The sequence below is a fragment of the Megalobrama amblycephala genome, linkage group LG5 (assembly GCF_018812025.1).
Source record: "Megalobrama amblycephala isolate DHTTF-2021 linkage group LG5, ASM1881202v1, whole genome shotgun sequence".
NCBI classification, from domain to species: Eukaryota; Metazoa; Chordata; class Actinopteri; order Cypriniformes; family Xenocyprididae; genus Megalobrama; species Megalobrama amblycephala.
This window is the reverse complement of record NC_063048.1, coordinates 20139273-20156236: the sequence shown is the minus strand read 5'-3', so window position 1 is coordinate 20156236 and position 16964 is coordinate 20139273. Positions and strand designations below refer to the sequence as shown.

General features: G+C 36.4%; 3 protein-coding genes across 5 annotated transcripts; 1 reads left to right on the top strand and 2 right to left on the bottom strand.

The window, feature by feature from the left end:
- Positions 1 to 2284: 2284 nt before the first annotated feature.
- On the bottom strand, positions 2285 to 12346 carry arhgef33 (Rho guanine nucleotide exchange factor (GEF) 33). Of its 2 annotated transcripts, XM_048191098.1 has the most exons (15): positions 12059 to 12346; positions 11824 to 11858; positions 11325 to 11489; positions 10546 to 10643; positions 10303 to 10403; positions 10080 to 10175; positions 9851 to 9977; positions 9357 to 9489; positions 9164 to 9265; positions 8533 to 8625; positions 8149 to 8360; positions 8013 to 8078; positions 6299 to 6905; positions 5194 to 5330; positions 2285 to 3239 (listed from the first exon to the last, which is right to left on the bottom strand). In XM_048191098.1, the coding sequence occupies exons 1-15, from the start codon at positions 12078 to 12080 to the stop codon at positions 3122 to 3124; spliced, it is 2112 nt and encodes a 703-aa protein (XP_048047055.1). In that variant the 5' UTR covers positions 12081 to 12346; the 3' UTR covers positions 2285 to 3121. The 2 variants fall into 2 exon arrangements, with proteins under 2 accessions (XP_048047055.1, XP_048047054.1); XM_048191097.1 differs by having other exon boundaries at positions 11824 to 12346.
- Positions 12347 to 12547: 201 nt separating this feature from the next.
- Positions 12548 to 14460, bottom strand: morn2 (MORN repeat containing 2). The gene is made up of 5 exons (XM_048191101.1): positions 14319 to 14460; positions 14108 to 14158; positions 13914 to 14020; positions 13528 to 13664; positions 12548 to 13382 (listed from the first exon to the last, which is right to left on the bottom strand). The coding sequence occupies exons 1-5, from the start codon at positions 14323 to 14325 to the stop codon at positions 13280 to 13282; spliced, it is 405 nt and encodes a 134-aa protein (XP_048047058.1). The 5' UTR covers positions 14326 to 14460; the 3' UTR covers positions 12548 to 13279.
- Positions 14446 to 16203, top strand: znf593 (zinc finger protein 593). 2 transcript variants are annotated; one of them, XM_048191099.1, is made up of 4 exons: positions 14446 to 14590; positions 15045 to 15238; positions 15321 to 15383; positions 15572 to 16203. In XM_048191099.1, the coding sequence occupies exons 2-4, from the start codon at positions 15048 to 15050 to the stop codon at positions 15699 to 15701; spliced, it is 384 nt and encodes a 127-aa protein (XP_048047056.1). In that variant the 5' UTR covers positions 14446 to 14590; positions 15045 to 15047; the 3' UTR covers positions 15702 to 16203. The 2 variants fall into 2 exon arrangements, with proteins under 2 accessions (XP_048047056.1, XP_048047057.1); XM_048191100.1 differs by lacking the exon at positions 14446 to 14590 and adding an exon at positions 14638 to 14906.
- The last annotated feature ends 761 nt before the right edge of the window (positions 16204 to 16964 follow it).

Sequence of the window (16964 nt, the reverse complement as noted above, 5' to 3'; positions counted from 1 at the left end):
TGGCTTCGTAGCTTTCAGTACTGCAGTGACGCAGTCCCGTAAACAGCTCCTCTCGGTGTCGTACTAATACAGTTCACAATTGTTTACATAGAAAAACAATTTCAAAACACCCCAGTGGAACACAAATATGTGCTCTGTGTGAACCGGTGTTATATCGAATTCTGTGACCCACTTAATTATGTGACCGTACATATAATGTAGCGACCGTAGGGTTAGGATTAGCTCAATACAGTGCCTACTAGGGTCACAGAATTCAGTACAACACCTGTATATCTAACTAACTCGCTGTTTTTTTCTTCTTCACCTCTTTCTCTTCATTCAATCTTATAATGTCTCTTTTTTATCTCAAAAGTGCAGTCACATTAGCGAAATTTTGTGGGCAAAAAGGTCCAATAAAAGTGATGCATGAAGCACTGCTCACACAGAAGCAGCTTTCTGCTGGTCGATGGGGCCAATTTGTGACCCTGGACCACAAAACCAGTCATAAGGGTCCATTTTTTTTTTTAAATTGAGATTTATACATCATCTGAAAGCTGAATAAATAAGCTTTCCATTGATGTATGGTTTGTTAGGATTGGTCGAGATACAACTATTTGAAAATGTGGAATCTGAGGGTGCAAAAAAATCAAAGTATTAAAGTTGTCCAAGTGAAGTCCTTAGCAATGCATATCCACTCACAAAAATAAATTTTGATATATTTACGGTATAAATTTACAAAATATCTTCACTGATCTTTACTTAATATCCTAATGAATTTTAGCATAAAAGAAAAATCGGTTATTTTGACCCATGCAATGTATTGTTGGCTATTTCTACAAATATACCCATGTGACTTATGACTGGTTTTGTGGTCCAGGGTCGCATTTATGTGAACCCGATGTGAACTCTGCTTGCGGAAATATTTTGCCCTCACAAGAAATTGGCAATCACAATTCCTATTTAAATGACTGTATTTTGCACACAAAAATTCACTTATGTGCCAATTTATGTGGCCACACCAGTCCCATTAGATCCATATTTCATTATTAACAGCACAGGAACAGACAGTGGAACCTTAGAGCAGTTATTTCTATATTATACTAAGTTAAGCATTGAATGATGAAATTAAGTGCAGCTAATATATTTTTTTTCATCCTACAAAGTATGTCATTCATGACCCCCTCATTCTAATTCATTTAGACTATAGCAATATCCTTAATTCCTCATTTCCTGTACAGAAAAGTACTGAGGTGGTGTCAGATCGCAATACCATTACCATATATATATATATATATACATAGATATAAATTGTATGTTCTTAGACTGTCTGTGCTGCCCTATACTGTAACAGCATCATGTTTAGTATCATCATGAGCCACTTAATGAGTGATTTTAGAGATTTTATGTTTCATTATTTATGCAGAAAAGCCAAGTGTCATATTTTCATTACCAAGCACTGTTATTGAAGGTTTGCACAATACGTTTGCTCATGTGTGCTTTTCTCAGCGTGCCGTGTGTGTTAATGAGTGAGTGCGTACTTACAGGCTGTGATGTCAATAGTAGAGTATAACAGACAAAGAAAAACCTATTTATCAGGCTCACTGAAAACCGATTAGAGATAACAATGTCTTATGAATGCAGTATGTGTAAATATAAAAGGGGAAGTCAGAAAAAGAGCTCTTTCTAGAATGTAGCTGTCTGTGAAGCTTTCTAGCATCAGTTTTTATGGTGTCATATCTGAAAACTAATTGTTCCTTTTTTGTTTCAAAATAACAAAATCATGTTTTGTTTAGCTGAATGCGCAAATTTAGCATGTCGTCTCTACCTCTAACATGCATTTATAAACTTTACATAAGATCATGCGCCATTATAAAGAAAAAAAAAACACTACTTCAAATAGAGTATCTGTAGAGTAACGGCAGTTTTGAACCCTGGTCTTGTCACATGGTCCATGGTCCTGATTTTGTCAAGACCCGAATGAAACCATGTCTGAGCCTAATCTTCAGTAACCTTTTACTTGGTTTGTTTAAAAGAGTCACAAATGTGATTTTTGGATGCTTTAAGTACATAGCGTGTGTCAAACTACTCCATGTCCACTACAGCATTGTTCTCTTGTGTAATGTGATGCACATGTTTTGTATATAGTGTAAAATAATTTGAGTTTTACAGACTGTATAAAGCCAATATTTTGTTTCAAATGTGAAACTCTTTTATGAGATTTAACACATTAAACCAAGGTGCAAAAAGATGCAACTGAATGGTGTTATTGTTGTCATACATACATACACTTGTACTCAAGAATAATTTTATCTTAAAATATTACTATTTTTGCTTTATTCCCATTTATGTTCCATTTAAATGTATATACATGTGACATTTGATTGTTTTATTATTTGTTTATTTTATTTAGAAAGTATACATCATGTATTTATAACATTTTTATTTATGAGTAATTATTGTAATTACGTTAAATTGACTTATTAAATAGTTATTATATCGTTTATCATTTTATCAGATATAGTTTTGCATTCTGTCAGTGCAGCCCAGCATAAACTGAACAAGAGATGGATAAGTATGCCTATTTGTTTGTATGTTTGAGTATATACTTGAATCAACAATGCAAGATGTTTCCCAAAATTATATTGAAAATTGATTCATCATGCAAAATATTTTGTGTGCTATGTCAGAAACATTCAGTAATTTTATCAAGCAGCTTTAGCACATTTTCTTTTGAGTGTGTTTTGTGAGAAATACAGTGCTTCTCAACCATAGCCCTATTCTAACAATCCTAAGAGGGAGGAGAAAACACTTCCCATTTGTTGCTGATTGCAAAGGTTTTGCTTCCAATCAAATTCTACAGTATTTTGCACAAATTTATCTAATTTGGATGGCTTGTGTGTAATAAACCACAAAAGAAACCCATGTTAAACACAGGTTTACTTGCAACTAGAATAAGCATTGTGCCGACCATGTTTTGTTCTTTGAATTGCTGGTTGTCAAAAGCATTAAACTATTGACATTTAATAGATATTTAGAGACCAAACACTAAAGACCAAAAAGTGTGTTGGGTGACCCCTTGATGTTCATTGTAAAATCTGTGCCCTGAAGCAAAACCAGTTGAGAACGACTACTGCAAATCAGTTTAGACAGCAGTTCCTCTGTCGATGTCTCCTGTGTGAGGGGCTTTGGTGGACTCCAGATCTCCACTGCTCTGACACTCAGCTTTTACTGTTGCCTTTTCCTTTCCGTCACCACCAGACCTGAGACACATATTCAAAGTATCATGGCTTTAAAGCTGCTGTAGGTAACTTTTGTAAAAAAATATTTTTTACATATTTGTTAAACCTGACATTATGTCCTGACAGTAGAATATGAGACAGATAATCTGTGAAAAAAATCAAGCTCCTCTGGCTCCTCCCAGTGGTCCTATTGCTATTTGCAGAAATACACCGCTCCCGGTAAGAAACAACCAATCAGAGCCAGGAGGAGTGTCTTAGCAGTGTCAATCAATCAAGCTCGCGTGCGCGCTGATCACACCCCTCTCATGCACAGTGTACAGGCGTTCAAATTCAAGATTACCGGTGTGCCGCAGCTTTGCTTATGGCGAAATAAAACGATGTTATATGCAAAGGACCACCCTGAAATCTACAAGAAACCACGCCATACATAATTTGTCAGTCCTGTTTTGAAATTATCTTAGTTGTGTAGTTCTTAAAAAAGTAAACAAATCAAGCAGGGATAGCTCCCTCCACCTCGGAAAAGTCGCTCCGATATTTACCCTCGTTTTATTTTGGGCTCTATCTAATTCTTTCTTTTTGGCTTTTTTATCATCGTCATCTGTCTTTTTCCGTTTACCCGTCTTTATTTTATGAGCAGGTGCCACTCGAGGAATTGGCAGTTTGGATTGTTTGTCCGCCATAAGCAAAGCTGCGGCACACCGGTAATCTTGAATTTGAACGGCTGTACACTGTAGAGTTGTGACGTTCGCGAACGAACCGATTCTTTTGAACGGCTCATAAACATGAACGATGGGAGCCGAGTCGCGGCTGGAGGGGAGCCGTTCTTTCTGTCGTTCTTTTTTCCTATGCGTGTTTCACACAGATGCACACAAATGAGCTCCTCCGCGAGACAGAACAGTTATAGGGGGAGGGGCGCACCCAGCGCAGATATTAGTTATTAGTTGTGCACGCATCCTTCACGTGAGTACTCCAGTGGAAAAAAACCCTGCGTTCCTCTGTCATTGGGTAGGAGCGGAAGTTGAAGGGGCTGATGTCCTATTTGCAAAGTTTACAGTAGTAATAGTTTGTAGTATGTAGACATTTCCATTTTATTTATTCTAATTTTATCTACTTTAAATATTTTTTGTTTTCTATCAAAATGTTCTTGTGTGATAACAATGTTCTTGTGTGGAAGTGTTTGTAGTAAAAGCTGTTTTGCACAGAAATTCATTGCAGCCGGCTTTGTTTTTGATGTTTATTTGTGAGTAGGTATTGTATGAATAACAAAAGTCAACGTAGCTTTACACACACACACACACACACACACACTTTGTACTAAAGGTAAATCCAAAATAGTGATGTCACTCTCTAAGCAGAGGGATTTGTGCAACCCTATGGAATATAGTCCACACATGACAAATGAGGTAATAATCAATATTTCAGAATAATTCAAACTCAGATATTGGTGTGTGATATCCGAGTTTTAATTATTTGACTACAAATCTCACCTCATCATTCCTCCCAGTGATTATTTCCAGGATAAACTGAGATGCCCCCAAGCTGGCTTCTTAAAACTGACTAAATATTTAAAAAGAGCCAAAAGAGCCGTTCTTTTGAACGGCTCTTTGAAAGGAACGGATCGCGAAGATCCGGATCCCCTCAAAGAGCCATAAATCCCATCACTAGTACACTGTGCATGAGAGGGGTGTGATCAGCGCGCACGCACGCGAGCTTGATTGATTGACACTGCTAAAACACTCCTCCTGGCTCTGATTGGTTGTTTCTTACCGGGAGCGGTGTATTTCTGCAAATGGTAATAGGACCACTGGGAGGAGCCAGTGGAGCTTGATTTTTTCACAGATTATCTGTCTCATATAATGTCAGGTTTAACAAATATGTAAAAAAATTTTTTTTACAAAAGTTACCTACAGCAGCTTTAAATGTGAGTACAGTATGTGTACGCAAAGAAGCCGTGTGTATATTCTTATTAACTTACTTTTTCTTAAAGAGCTTTTTGAAGGAGTTCCTAAATCCTTTTCCTTCTTTCCTACCACGTTCACTCAAGGGGGAGTGGTCATAGTCATCAGACACACCCCTCAATTTGAGCTCCTCCCACACCAGGCTTCTAGGATCCTGAAGAGCAAGCAAAATGAGCTTCCACCCACTCTCAATTAAATAAAAGCTTAATAATTCAAATAACGTCATTTTAATTCTCAATTTTTATGGACAATTTTACTTTTTGTCGTTGGTTGCCATGGCTAATATGCATGAGTGTGTGTTTGAGTGTTAAAGGATTAGTACACTTTCAAATGAAAATTAGCCCAAGCTTTACTCACCCTCAAGCCATCCTAGGTGTATATGTCTTTCTGATGAACATAATCACAGAAATATTAATAAATATCCTGATGCATCTGAGCTTTATAATGGCAGTGAATGGGGTCAACAAGTATGAGCTGAAGAAAAAGCTTCCATTCGCATCCATCCATCATAAACGTGTACTCCACATGGCTCCGGGGGGATAATAAAGGCCTTCTGAAGCGAAGTGATGCATTTGTGTAAAAAACAATCCATATTTAACAAGTTATGAAGTAAAATATCTAGCTTCCGCCAGACAGCCTTCTGTATTCAACGTACGAAGAAAGTGTAAAACTCTTGCAGTTCAAAAAGCTTGTGCTACATCCTACGCCTTCCCTATTCAACTTACGGAAACACCATTTTACACTTTCTTCGTAACTTGAATACAGAAGGCGGTCTGGCGGAAGCTAGATATTTTACTTCATAACTTGTTAAATATGGATATTTTTTTTACACAAACGTATAGCTTCGCTTCAGAAGGCCTTTATTAACCCCCCAGAGCCGTGTGGAGTACGCATTTATGGTGGATGGAGGCACTTTCTTCAGCTTCATACTCGTTGATCCCGCTCACTGCCATTATAAAGCTCGGATGCGTCAGGATATTTATTAATATATCTCTGATTGTGTTCATCTGAAAGAATAAAGTCATATACACCTAGGATGGCTTGAGGGTGAGTAAAGCTTGGGCTAATTTTCATTTGAAAATAAAATAATCCTTTAGTATATAAATGTGTGTGAATGTGTACCTTTTGATTTGTTAGTCGTGGCGGCTCCTCTGTGTCAGTGTGTGTCTCGTATCTGTGTTTTGGACTGCTGGGTCTCAGTCTTGATTTGCCACTTGATTGACGCTCCAGCCTCGGGTGGGTGGGGTTTTTCATCTGGTGGGTGTGGCTATCAATACTGTCCATTTGAAGGCCATTCAGTGATTTGCTCTTTCTCTGCACTGCCTGTAGAGGGCGTGGTCTCACAATGTCTGCAGAGTCAGGTGACACACAGGTCCTGTTGGGCCTATAAACAACACCCCCAGCACTTCGTCCCCTACTGTGGGATTGTCGAGGTGGGCTACTGGAAGGACTACAGCGCACAAAGGCAATATCAATGCTGGAGTCAGAGGAATGAGACGGGCTTGAGCAGCGATAGTCTCCAGTTCCGTAGGGAAAGAGTGTACCCAGTGCATCAGAGAGGGCAGATCCTGCTCCCTCCGTCTCTGGAATGCTGCGCAGAGGAACTGAGACAGCTTTGTGGCGAGAGTCAGAGTCGGACAGGAAGGAGACAGGGGATGGGATTTCTGGATCATAGCGATAGGGTACCGCTTCATAGTCAGGGTAGCGTTTGTTACGTCGAGAGGGATCACTTACAAAGAAAGACAAATTGGAGATGATTAAGGATGTTTCTTCAATTACAAGCACTTTTTCTCATTATTTTCTTAACATACCTACGGAAGCTTGATTCTTCCAGAATAAAAAAATACAAAATCTTATTGCAACTTTTTATTTCACAATTCTGACTTTTTTTTTCTCAGAATTGTGAGATATAAAGTCCAATTATGAGAAAAAAGCTCAATTTTGACTTTATAACTTGCAATTTCGAGTTTATATCTCACAATTCTGACTTTATAACTCGTAATTGCAAGTTTGTCTTAAAATTCTGACTTTATAACTTAGTCAGAATTGCGAGTTTATATCTCAGAATTGCAGAATTGTTTATATATCACAATTCTGAGAAAAAAGTCGCAATTGCGAGAGAAAAGTCAGAATTGTCATATTAAAAAGTGGCAACTACCTTATTTTATTCATTGGTGGAAACAAGATTTCATGCATACCCTAATATTCAAAAGTTTAGGATAGGTAAAATTATTTTATGTTTTTGAAAGAGACATTAAAGTCTCTAATGCTTATTCAGACTGCAATTATTTGGTTCAAAATACAGTAAAAACAGTAGCCTTAATATGTAAAACATAATAAAAACAAATTAATGCATCCTTGATGAATAAAAGGATTAGTTCCTTTAAAAAAAAAATGTTAAATGTTAAATCCTAAACCTTTGAAAGGTAGTGTATGTCTCACAATACTCTTGTTTAGTAGTTCACTAACTTTGGAGAGAATATTTAGCAGGAAAATTGTCTGTGTTATAAATGACCCCACAAATGTGGGACAGACTTTTTTTATTTAAAAAAAAATATTTTAATACAATACACAATACAATAGTTTATATTTTTCACTCTTTGTTTAAATGATCATAGTTTTAAATATAATTAATATATTTATGATAGATTTTAATATTAGCTTATATATACATTATTATATTAGCTCTGTGAAAGAGGTTAAAAAAAAGGCATTTAAAAAGTACCAAATGAATGAAGACATGGTAAAAAAAAAAGTCTGAAGTTGAAGAAACACCCATAAATTCACAGAGAGATCATTTTATAAAATATATTGGTTGGTGCGTCTATGTACTCACTTTTGTGCACTGTTGCTGCTGTAATTTTTCTCATAGTCAACTTTATACAGCTGTCTCACTGTAGACCTGACATGAAAAACAAGAGCCAGTAAGTCTTATAACACAATAACACACATATTTGTTCTTTTGCACTTACCTGCTTAGCTCTTTTCGGGTGTGTGAGGGGCGCTCCTGTTGGTGTGTACACAGGTTATGTGTGTTTTCACGCAGGGCATGACCGTGTGTGAGGAGCTCCTGGTTGTGTTGCAGTAAATGGCTGTACTGGGTCATGAAAGTTCGAAGTTGTTGCACAGACACGAGTAACAGGTAATAGTCTGGATGCTCTGACTCTGTCTGCTGCAGAAGACTCTGTAAAACACATACAAATCGACACATAGATACAGCATACATTTTCCTGATTGGACAGTTTTTATCTAGCAATACTCGACCCAGGTGATTTCACAAGTGTCACTTCATCAAACATTCACAACATATGAATATACAATGCTGTTAGTATGACAATAAAGATGAGTCTGACTACCTGCAGGAGTGTATGGTATTCTGGGATACGTTGGACAGGCTGTAAAAGCAGAGAGTGCAGCGATGGACGTGTCTCATCCCCTGTGATGTCACTCTGAATTCGAACGCATACAGCAAATCAGAAAACAGCTATGTAGATTCATCTAAATTTTTGCCAGGTAAACTAAACAAGCACTTCATGTGGTAACATATAAATTGGATGGATTTAGTTAAAAAAAACTATCTAAAATATGATTTCTATGTTCTATTATTATATATTATTATCATAAAATTTAAATTTGTAAATATTAAATAAACATAATTTATTATTATATATTTATTAAACTATATATTTATAATATTTGATTAATATAATTAGAATAATTTATTAATTTATCATTTTTATTTTTTTGTAATTATTATTCCATTAATGTTATTATTATTTAACATGACTAAATCAACCTGACAGCTGGAAAAAATGAAAGCAAAAATAAGGTCATTCATAAAAACAACGTAATTTCTCTGACATAATACTATTAGATCTGCCGCTATGTGCCTCAAATATCAGCATCTTCAAAAATACTAGGTGTTAAGCCTTTTTATATTTGTATTTATTAAATATAAAACATATTGTGTAGTTTATGTATGCATACCTCCAGTAAGCTGCCTGATTTTGAAGAGGAAAACAGACTAACAACCGTCAAACATTCTGGCAAGTCCCGTAGATACGATACATAATGGTCCAGAAAATCGCTCTGCAAGAAACACATTTGATCTTACATAGTGAGCTATAGGAGAAGGTAGAATTTTAACTGTAGCTCATTTTCACTCATTATAATACTTTACTTCTTTGCTAGTAAGCCTTAAAAATACATCTCCCATGATGCCTTGCCAGTGGCTCTTAAGAACTCTCTCCTGGAGGAGGTGCAGGAGTTCCAGATGCTGCTGAATCAAGAAACGCAGAGATGGAGGAAAAGGCCTGAGAGAGAGAGAGAGAGAGAGAGAGAGAGAGAAAAAGAAAATAAGAAAATCAGCATGATGCGCCTCAAAACACTGTTTTACATTATATTCTCTTCATCAAATGTGTAAATACTAAAATCAACAACAGATGAGAGAAGAAAATATGTAGTTGTGTATGTGGAGTACCAAAATCTGCTTTATACTATCCTGTTTCACAACAGACAAATTCAATTTAGAGTCCCTGTTCATCACTGTTCTTGTCTAATTGCAGGAGTCGTTTGTGTGAAGATCTGCATACTTCAGTAGGATGAATTGTGATAAATCTGGCCACCTTTTGACTCTGAGATGACGCTAAACGTGTGAGAATGATACATAGTTACCGTTTATCTTTGAGGTTGATGTTCTCTGAGCCGTTAAAACTGATGTTGGCCTTTAACAGGAGTGAGAGATATGACACATACACTCTTTCAGACTCCAAAAGCTCCAGCGCTGCCGTCTGCCTCTGAGCTGAAAAAAGACATGATTTCAAAACTGTTTGTTCATTGTTCAGTTCTTTTCACTTCAGTCATTGTTAAGACAAATGCAAAATAGAAGCTGTATATCACTCACTTATAGTAGAGTTGTTTTGTTCTTTCAGATCTCTGCTGTTTTTTTTCTCCCTCCAAACTGGAGACTTCTTTTGACCGTCATGCTCAGGAAAAGAGTCTAACCAAACAAACACAATCTTATACACCATCATGCAATCATTTCCAACTAGCTCATGGTTGTTAGACATGTTTATAGTCCAAAAAAATCATTCATTAGACATCCGTCTCTTAATTGTTATACTCACTCGAACTGGCTGACAGGCTACTGATGTAATGCTGAATCAGACTGAGTTCTGTTTGGCTGGTCAGAGAGGCGTGGCCATCCAATGAACCCCTTGAGCCTTTCCTGTCAATCATCCAGCACGTTTTTATATTTTGAATGCAGGCTGAAAGCCAAGCTTGCTATATTACTTTTAATGTGATGTTTAACATACTGTGGCATAAATTGTAAAAGAATATTAAGCAATTTAACAGACACTGTGTATGACCTGTATTGTGTGCTCTGCATGAGGTCCAGGTCCCTCTGTAGGTCTTTTTGGTTGCTCCGGACCTCAGAGAGCTGCGTTTGAGCTGTACTCATGTCTTCCTGCACACACAATATAACCAACATATGAGCAACATTTTTAAATGAAAAAACAAAACATGAAAAAAATGAATTCTAGAAAAGCACTGCAATATATTTTAACTATTTTAATATAATTTTTTTGTTATAATTTAATTTATAAAAATAGATTAATTTATTCTGTAAAAATGACACAACCATTCAAAAGTTAGGGATAGGTACATTTAAAAAAAAAAAAAAAATGTAAGTCTCTAAGACTCTTATGCTTAATAAGGCTGCATTTTTTATACCAAAAATAGAGTAAAAACAGTTAAATTGCGAAATATTATTATGTATTATACTATTATCTAATTTATGTTTTCTATATTTTATATTGTAATTTATTCCTGTGATAAATGACCATACCATTAGCCATTAGTGTCACATGATCCTTCAGAAATCATTCTAATATGCTGATTTGGCACTCAGAAAACATTTCTTATAATTATCAGTGTTCAAAACAGCTCAACACTTTTGTAGAAACAATGATAGTTTTTTCAGCTTTGATGAATATAAAGTTCAGAAGTGTTTTTTTTTTTTTTATCAATATAATGAATCCTTGCCAAATAAAGTATTGATTTATTTTTTACTTTATCTTACTGACCCAAAATTTGAACGGTAGTGTGTTTATCCATTTGTTTTAAGTCACATAACATGTGTTAGAACCTGTATTGTGTTGAGTGTGTTTCTGAGAGACAGGATCTTGTCATTAGTTTCTTGCTGATAGGTGGAGACTTTCTCCTCCAGTCGGCTGTAGGTTTGCCGTAGGGTGGAAAAATCTTCGACCACGCTTCCAACTCCTGATTTTAGCTCCATCCACATTGCCTGCATCTGAAACAAGGAGTCAGAGGTCACCAGACTAAGAGACGAAACCAGAGAAGTCAGAAGGGAAAAAAAAGAGATGAAGGTTAAACAGGAGCTTCAGGTCAGTCTCAATAGCATTAGGGAGAGTCAAACTAAATGTGAGTTCAGTCACACTCTTCCTATTAGCAATTCATTGACATTCAATGACTTTTACTTTCTTAACAGTAGTAATCTGTGCGAGTGTGTGTGATTGGAATAAGCAATTTAAACAATGTACTTAAAACAGGTGGTGAACTGAAAATCTGTTTTGTCACTATTTTTAAAATCTTTTTCAAATAAGAGAGAGATCAATTTAGATTACCTGAAGGTCTATGGCATCTATGTCGTTACCTGTACCTGCAAGAACACAAACATACACTTTCATACAGAAACACAGTCTTTATCACACAAAAGCTGACAGAAACATGCACCTATACAAGAAAGAGACCTGAACTCTGAAGTGGACGTCACTGTTAATGATCAATTACTTATGTGAATACAGAAGCATGATGGAAGTTTTGAGCATTTCTTCAGATTCAAGAGAAAAGATTGTTTACCCTCTATTTTGCCATTCTCCATGATCTGATGGTCTTCCAGGTCCAAATCCAGGATTGTTGTTTCAGATCCTCAGTGGTTTAAAATCTTCCTAGTAGAGTTTCTTTGCTCAAACCGACAATTTTACAAGCTGATGAAATGTCACTTCTATGTTTAGAAATGTTTAGAAATGACATGAGAGCTCTCTGACTCAGTGACTTTGTCTTTCTATTACTTTTCTTTCTTTCTCACTCTCTCATCTGTCCCACCTATCTCTTCCCCTCCTCTTTGAAACATGTGAGTCTGATGAAGTCGAAGACAAAAAGAGGCCTTGTTTTACAGTAAGTGGATTGATGAAGGGAGAGGCTGTTAGCATTTTTATGGCTCAAAATCAGACGATTCAATTTCCTCTTCAACCTTTAAGACCAATTTTCTATTTTACAATGAACTCTGTATGAGCTCTGGAAAGGATCCGCTACACTTATGAACAAAAACACCCACAAAAAAAATTATTGTCATAAACTCAGAAGTGAACATCGAGTCATACCAGATTTAATTAAGGTAAAACAATGAAAGCAATAAATAAAAAACCTCAAGAAGTTATTCAGTTTAAAGTCTAATCAAACGCACTGGAGCTTCAGGTTTATTTAAAGCAGGATTAGAAGTGGACTGCAGGGCTCTCCTGATCCACAGTAAACACATTCTCACTCCAGAGGACAGGAAATTGAGCTTCACGCTCTTACACAACTCCTGACTTCTCACCACAGTCATGAGCTCGGCTGCTTGTGCGTGCTCGTGTATTTTGGAGATGCGCTCCACCAATGCCGAACAGTACACAGAGAATCACATTTCTCTCACCCCTCGCACAAAACAAAGTAGTGATTCTTTCTAAAGTGCAGTGTGTGGGAACTTGTGTTCTTGATGTTCGGTGGATGCCGCTGGAACTGAAGTCATTTCATCTGTTTAACAGATCACATCAATGCCTAAAGGCTGCAAGCTGTGTGTTTCACAGGCGTTAATTCTTAGTGTTTGCCTTAGGTTGACTCAAATGCTCACTTCATAAGATGCTCATATTTTACTCTCGCTATTTAATAATTCAGTGTAATTATCTTTTAAAGTTCAGTTTGGTCCAGTGATTAAATCAGTGCAGTACTTTTTAGTGAGTGCCATCTAATTCAAAAAAAGGACAGAAAATGTAAAGTGTATTCATTTAAATGGTGTGCTTCTGTGTATATCTGTGCATGTCACATGTTGACTTTGAGCTTCAGTCCCAGTGCTGCTTTGTTATGGAACTTCCCAGTCCACACAAGTCCTTGTGAATCTGTAAACTCCCCATCACCGTCTAATCTGCAAAAACATTTTTTTAAAATGTTTATTTTCTGACTTAAACTGAGCTTTTCTCATGAAAATAAAAAGTAATGGCAATTCCTGCTTTGCATATGTTTGCATATAACACCAGGTTGTCATTGAGACTGATTTTATATATTATCACCTGTTGTTGCTGAAGGTTCCAGTGTATTTTGTCCCATCTGGAAATGTGTAAGTTCCTTTGCCGTGATACATGTTGTCTCTGAACAGGCCACTGTAAATTGCTCCTGACGGGTGTGTGAGAGTTCCTGTGCCATTCATCTGCAGGCCACAACAACAGCAAACAAGACATAATTTTACATTTAATGCAGTTTGCTGCGTAATGCGCTCAAAACTGATATAAATGCATAAAAATAGTAGGCTGTGAAAGGAGATCAGATGACTGAAGCTCCAGTATGTCACTGACTTTTCGTCCAGCACAAAGCTTTAGTGCTTTAGACTGATTCACTTATTTAAGTATTTTTAATTAATATTTAAAAGAAGAAGAAAAAAATCATATCCCACACACACCTTATCATTGCCCCATTCCCCAGTGTATGTAAGTCCAGAGGCTGATGTCTGTGTGCCAGACCCTTTTCTTATTACCACACCATCTGAAGTACGAGAGCACTCGCCCTCTAACCACAAATACACATCTTCTTAATGAGCTTAATGAAACAATAGTGAAAATTCACAGACATATCAAAAGCTGACAGCTAACTCACCATATTTGTCTCCATTTGGGAAAATGTAAGAGATTTTAAGTGTTGTAGTCTCTGCAAAAAAAGTAGCAAAGTTAAATTAAGAAGACTTTTATATATGTAACAACAAAAAACAAAACAAACAAACAAAAAACAAGTTTAAGTTGTTCAGCAAGTAACAAGTATTTATATTCAGAATATATATTATAGTAGTCTATATTATGAATATATTTACCAGACATGATGCTGTATTTAATTGGTTTTAGTAAAAGCTTTAATAAAAAACTCTTAACACCAAGTTACTACGGATGGTTGCGCCAGAATCGCCATAGCAACGACGCAACAACTATCTGCTTCGTCTGGTTGTTTTTGAGTCGCGTGCTGCTGTCTGTACTGCCCATCAGAGGTGAACGCGCACATTACACGAGCACTCTGCCGAGTGTCGACCCGGAAGTTATTCTAGCGGGTGTCCAACGTGTGTGTATAGTGAGGCAGCTGCGTGTTAGCGTGAGTAAAGTAATAAATATACACATTCACTTCTGCTTTACAGATTTATAATTCATAATGACAACTTGCTGAAAGTGCGCTATGACGAGATAGAAATAATGTAAACATGTTTGAGTGGATGGATGTTTTGTTTTTGTTGAATATGATTACTGTTCTTTGGGAGTGATATCAGTGTCACACGAACTGATTTTCTCTTTCAGGAAAGACTCCATTTTGCTCATTTTCAGACTGGAGCTTAAATTGTAACTTTTTATTTTTTAAATAAATGTGTTGTTCTGGAATTTGATAGTTAATCTTTTCTGTTGACAGGTGAAAGGTAAGGTTCAGACGGCAGATTTGAGTTGTAATGACATCTTTAGTGTAATGATGTTGTCTTTTGGAGAAGCTGAAGATATTAATTTATCAAGAAATTCAAAACTCCCTAAACTTGACTATATTCTCCTCTTGTTTTCAGATCATGGGTAAGTCCAAACAGGTAGGAAACCACAAAAAGAAGAGTGTTGCCAAGATCTGGAAGACCAAGCGCAGGACAAAGGACATTGACCAGATCCATGCAGACATGATCCCTGCAAATGCTGCCAAGTTACTAAAGCAAGATGTCGATTATGATGTTACAGGCAGTGCCCAGCATTACTGTCTGCACTGCTCGTAAGTCACTCCTCAACACCACTGAAAACACAACAGATGCACACATAATATTCAGCTTTTCATCTGAAATGTTTTTTTGCAGGAGATATTTTGTTGATTTGAAAACCATGAAAGAGCATTTCAAGACCAAAGTTCATAAAAAACGGTGAGCAGAGCTTTGATAACATCTTCCTCTTCTCTTTTGTTGAATCTTTGGATCATATATAAAATACATTTACCTTCATAACCCAACAAATTTATGTTTGGGTTTCCCCATTTAGATTTAGAATGATGCTACATAACGAATCCCTGGTTGTTCAGACTTCCTTCCTAATTATTATTTTTTTTTATAAGATTGAAGAAGCTGAGGGAAGAGCCATATACACAGGCTGAGGCAGATCGGGCAGCAGGAATGGGCTCTTACATCCCACCCAAAACCAACATAGAGGTTCACACACAGCAGGTCGAAGAGGATATGAACTGAAAGATGACTTCTTTCTATCTATCTATGGACTCTTCTGAGTAAAACCATTAGGTCTGGACTCAGACCAACAATTTAACCTCTTTCAGAGCTGAAATTAACTTATGGAGATGGAAAAACTTCATTTAACTACATTTAAACCTCTCTCTATATATATAGACTATATATATATATATATATATATATATATAATATAGACTATATATATATATCTGTGTGTGTGTGTGTGTGTGTCAGTTATATTACAAGTTAAGGAAGAAACAAGTTCAAATAAGTTGATATTTTTGAATATTCATTGACAATTCTCTGTAAATTTAGACCCTGTTTGATTTTGGAGAAGTCCTGGAACAGCTGACTACTTTCATACACTGTTGTGAAATCAAGTTGTTAAAGTCGGCTTAAAAAAAGCAACCTTCTGGGACTGTAAGCCTCACTATGTTTACTATGTATATATACTAATTAAATGTGCCTAAAGAGAGCTGAAATAAAATGATAAAACCATTAATGACTTGTCTCAAATGTAGTTTAGAAACCTCTCCACTGTTACACTGCACCAATGTCATTTATCACCTATTCACTATGTTTTAGTTTATTTGTTATGTGCCCTTCTGGAACAATGGCATTTAAATGAACAATATAAAATAAATTCCATGCCAGCAAACTCTAAATTATTTGTTAAAAATCTGATCTGTCATGGAAGAAACATGGAAATGTATTGATTAAAGAGTGTTGGACCCTACATTATGGTTTTATTGTTGGAATTACCACAGTTGGAATGGACTCTATGTATGTTATGTAAGGCAAGGCAAGGCAATTTTATTTGTATAGCACATTTCATACACAATGGTAATTCAAAGTGCTTTACATAAAGAAGAAGAATAAAAATAGAACATAAGGAATAGAAATAACAGTAAAAACAGAGAATTTTGCTATCTGGATGGATGAGCTAGGAAGTCTTCGGGTGTTTTTTTGTTGTTGTTGTTGTCTGTCAGAGTGGATCTGAATGGATCTTCCTCACACGACAGGACTGCTACCTGTTAAGGCACTTCAAACTGATAAACAAAGTTTCAATCTCCCCTTTTGCCAAGACACCTCAAACTGCACCACACAGCCCTAATCCCCCTTCCGGAGATATCTTATCTATGCAACGCAGTTCAAATTTCCCCCTTTGGAAAGTGTCCTGACTGTAATCCAGAGATATCTTAACCATGCACTACAGCTCAAATTTCCCCATGGTTTGTCCCCTTATCCAAATTTACCAAATTT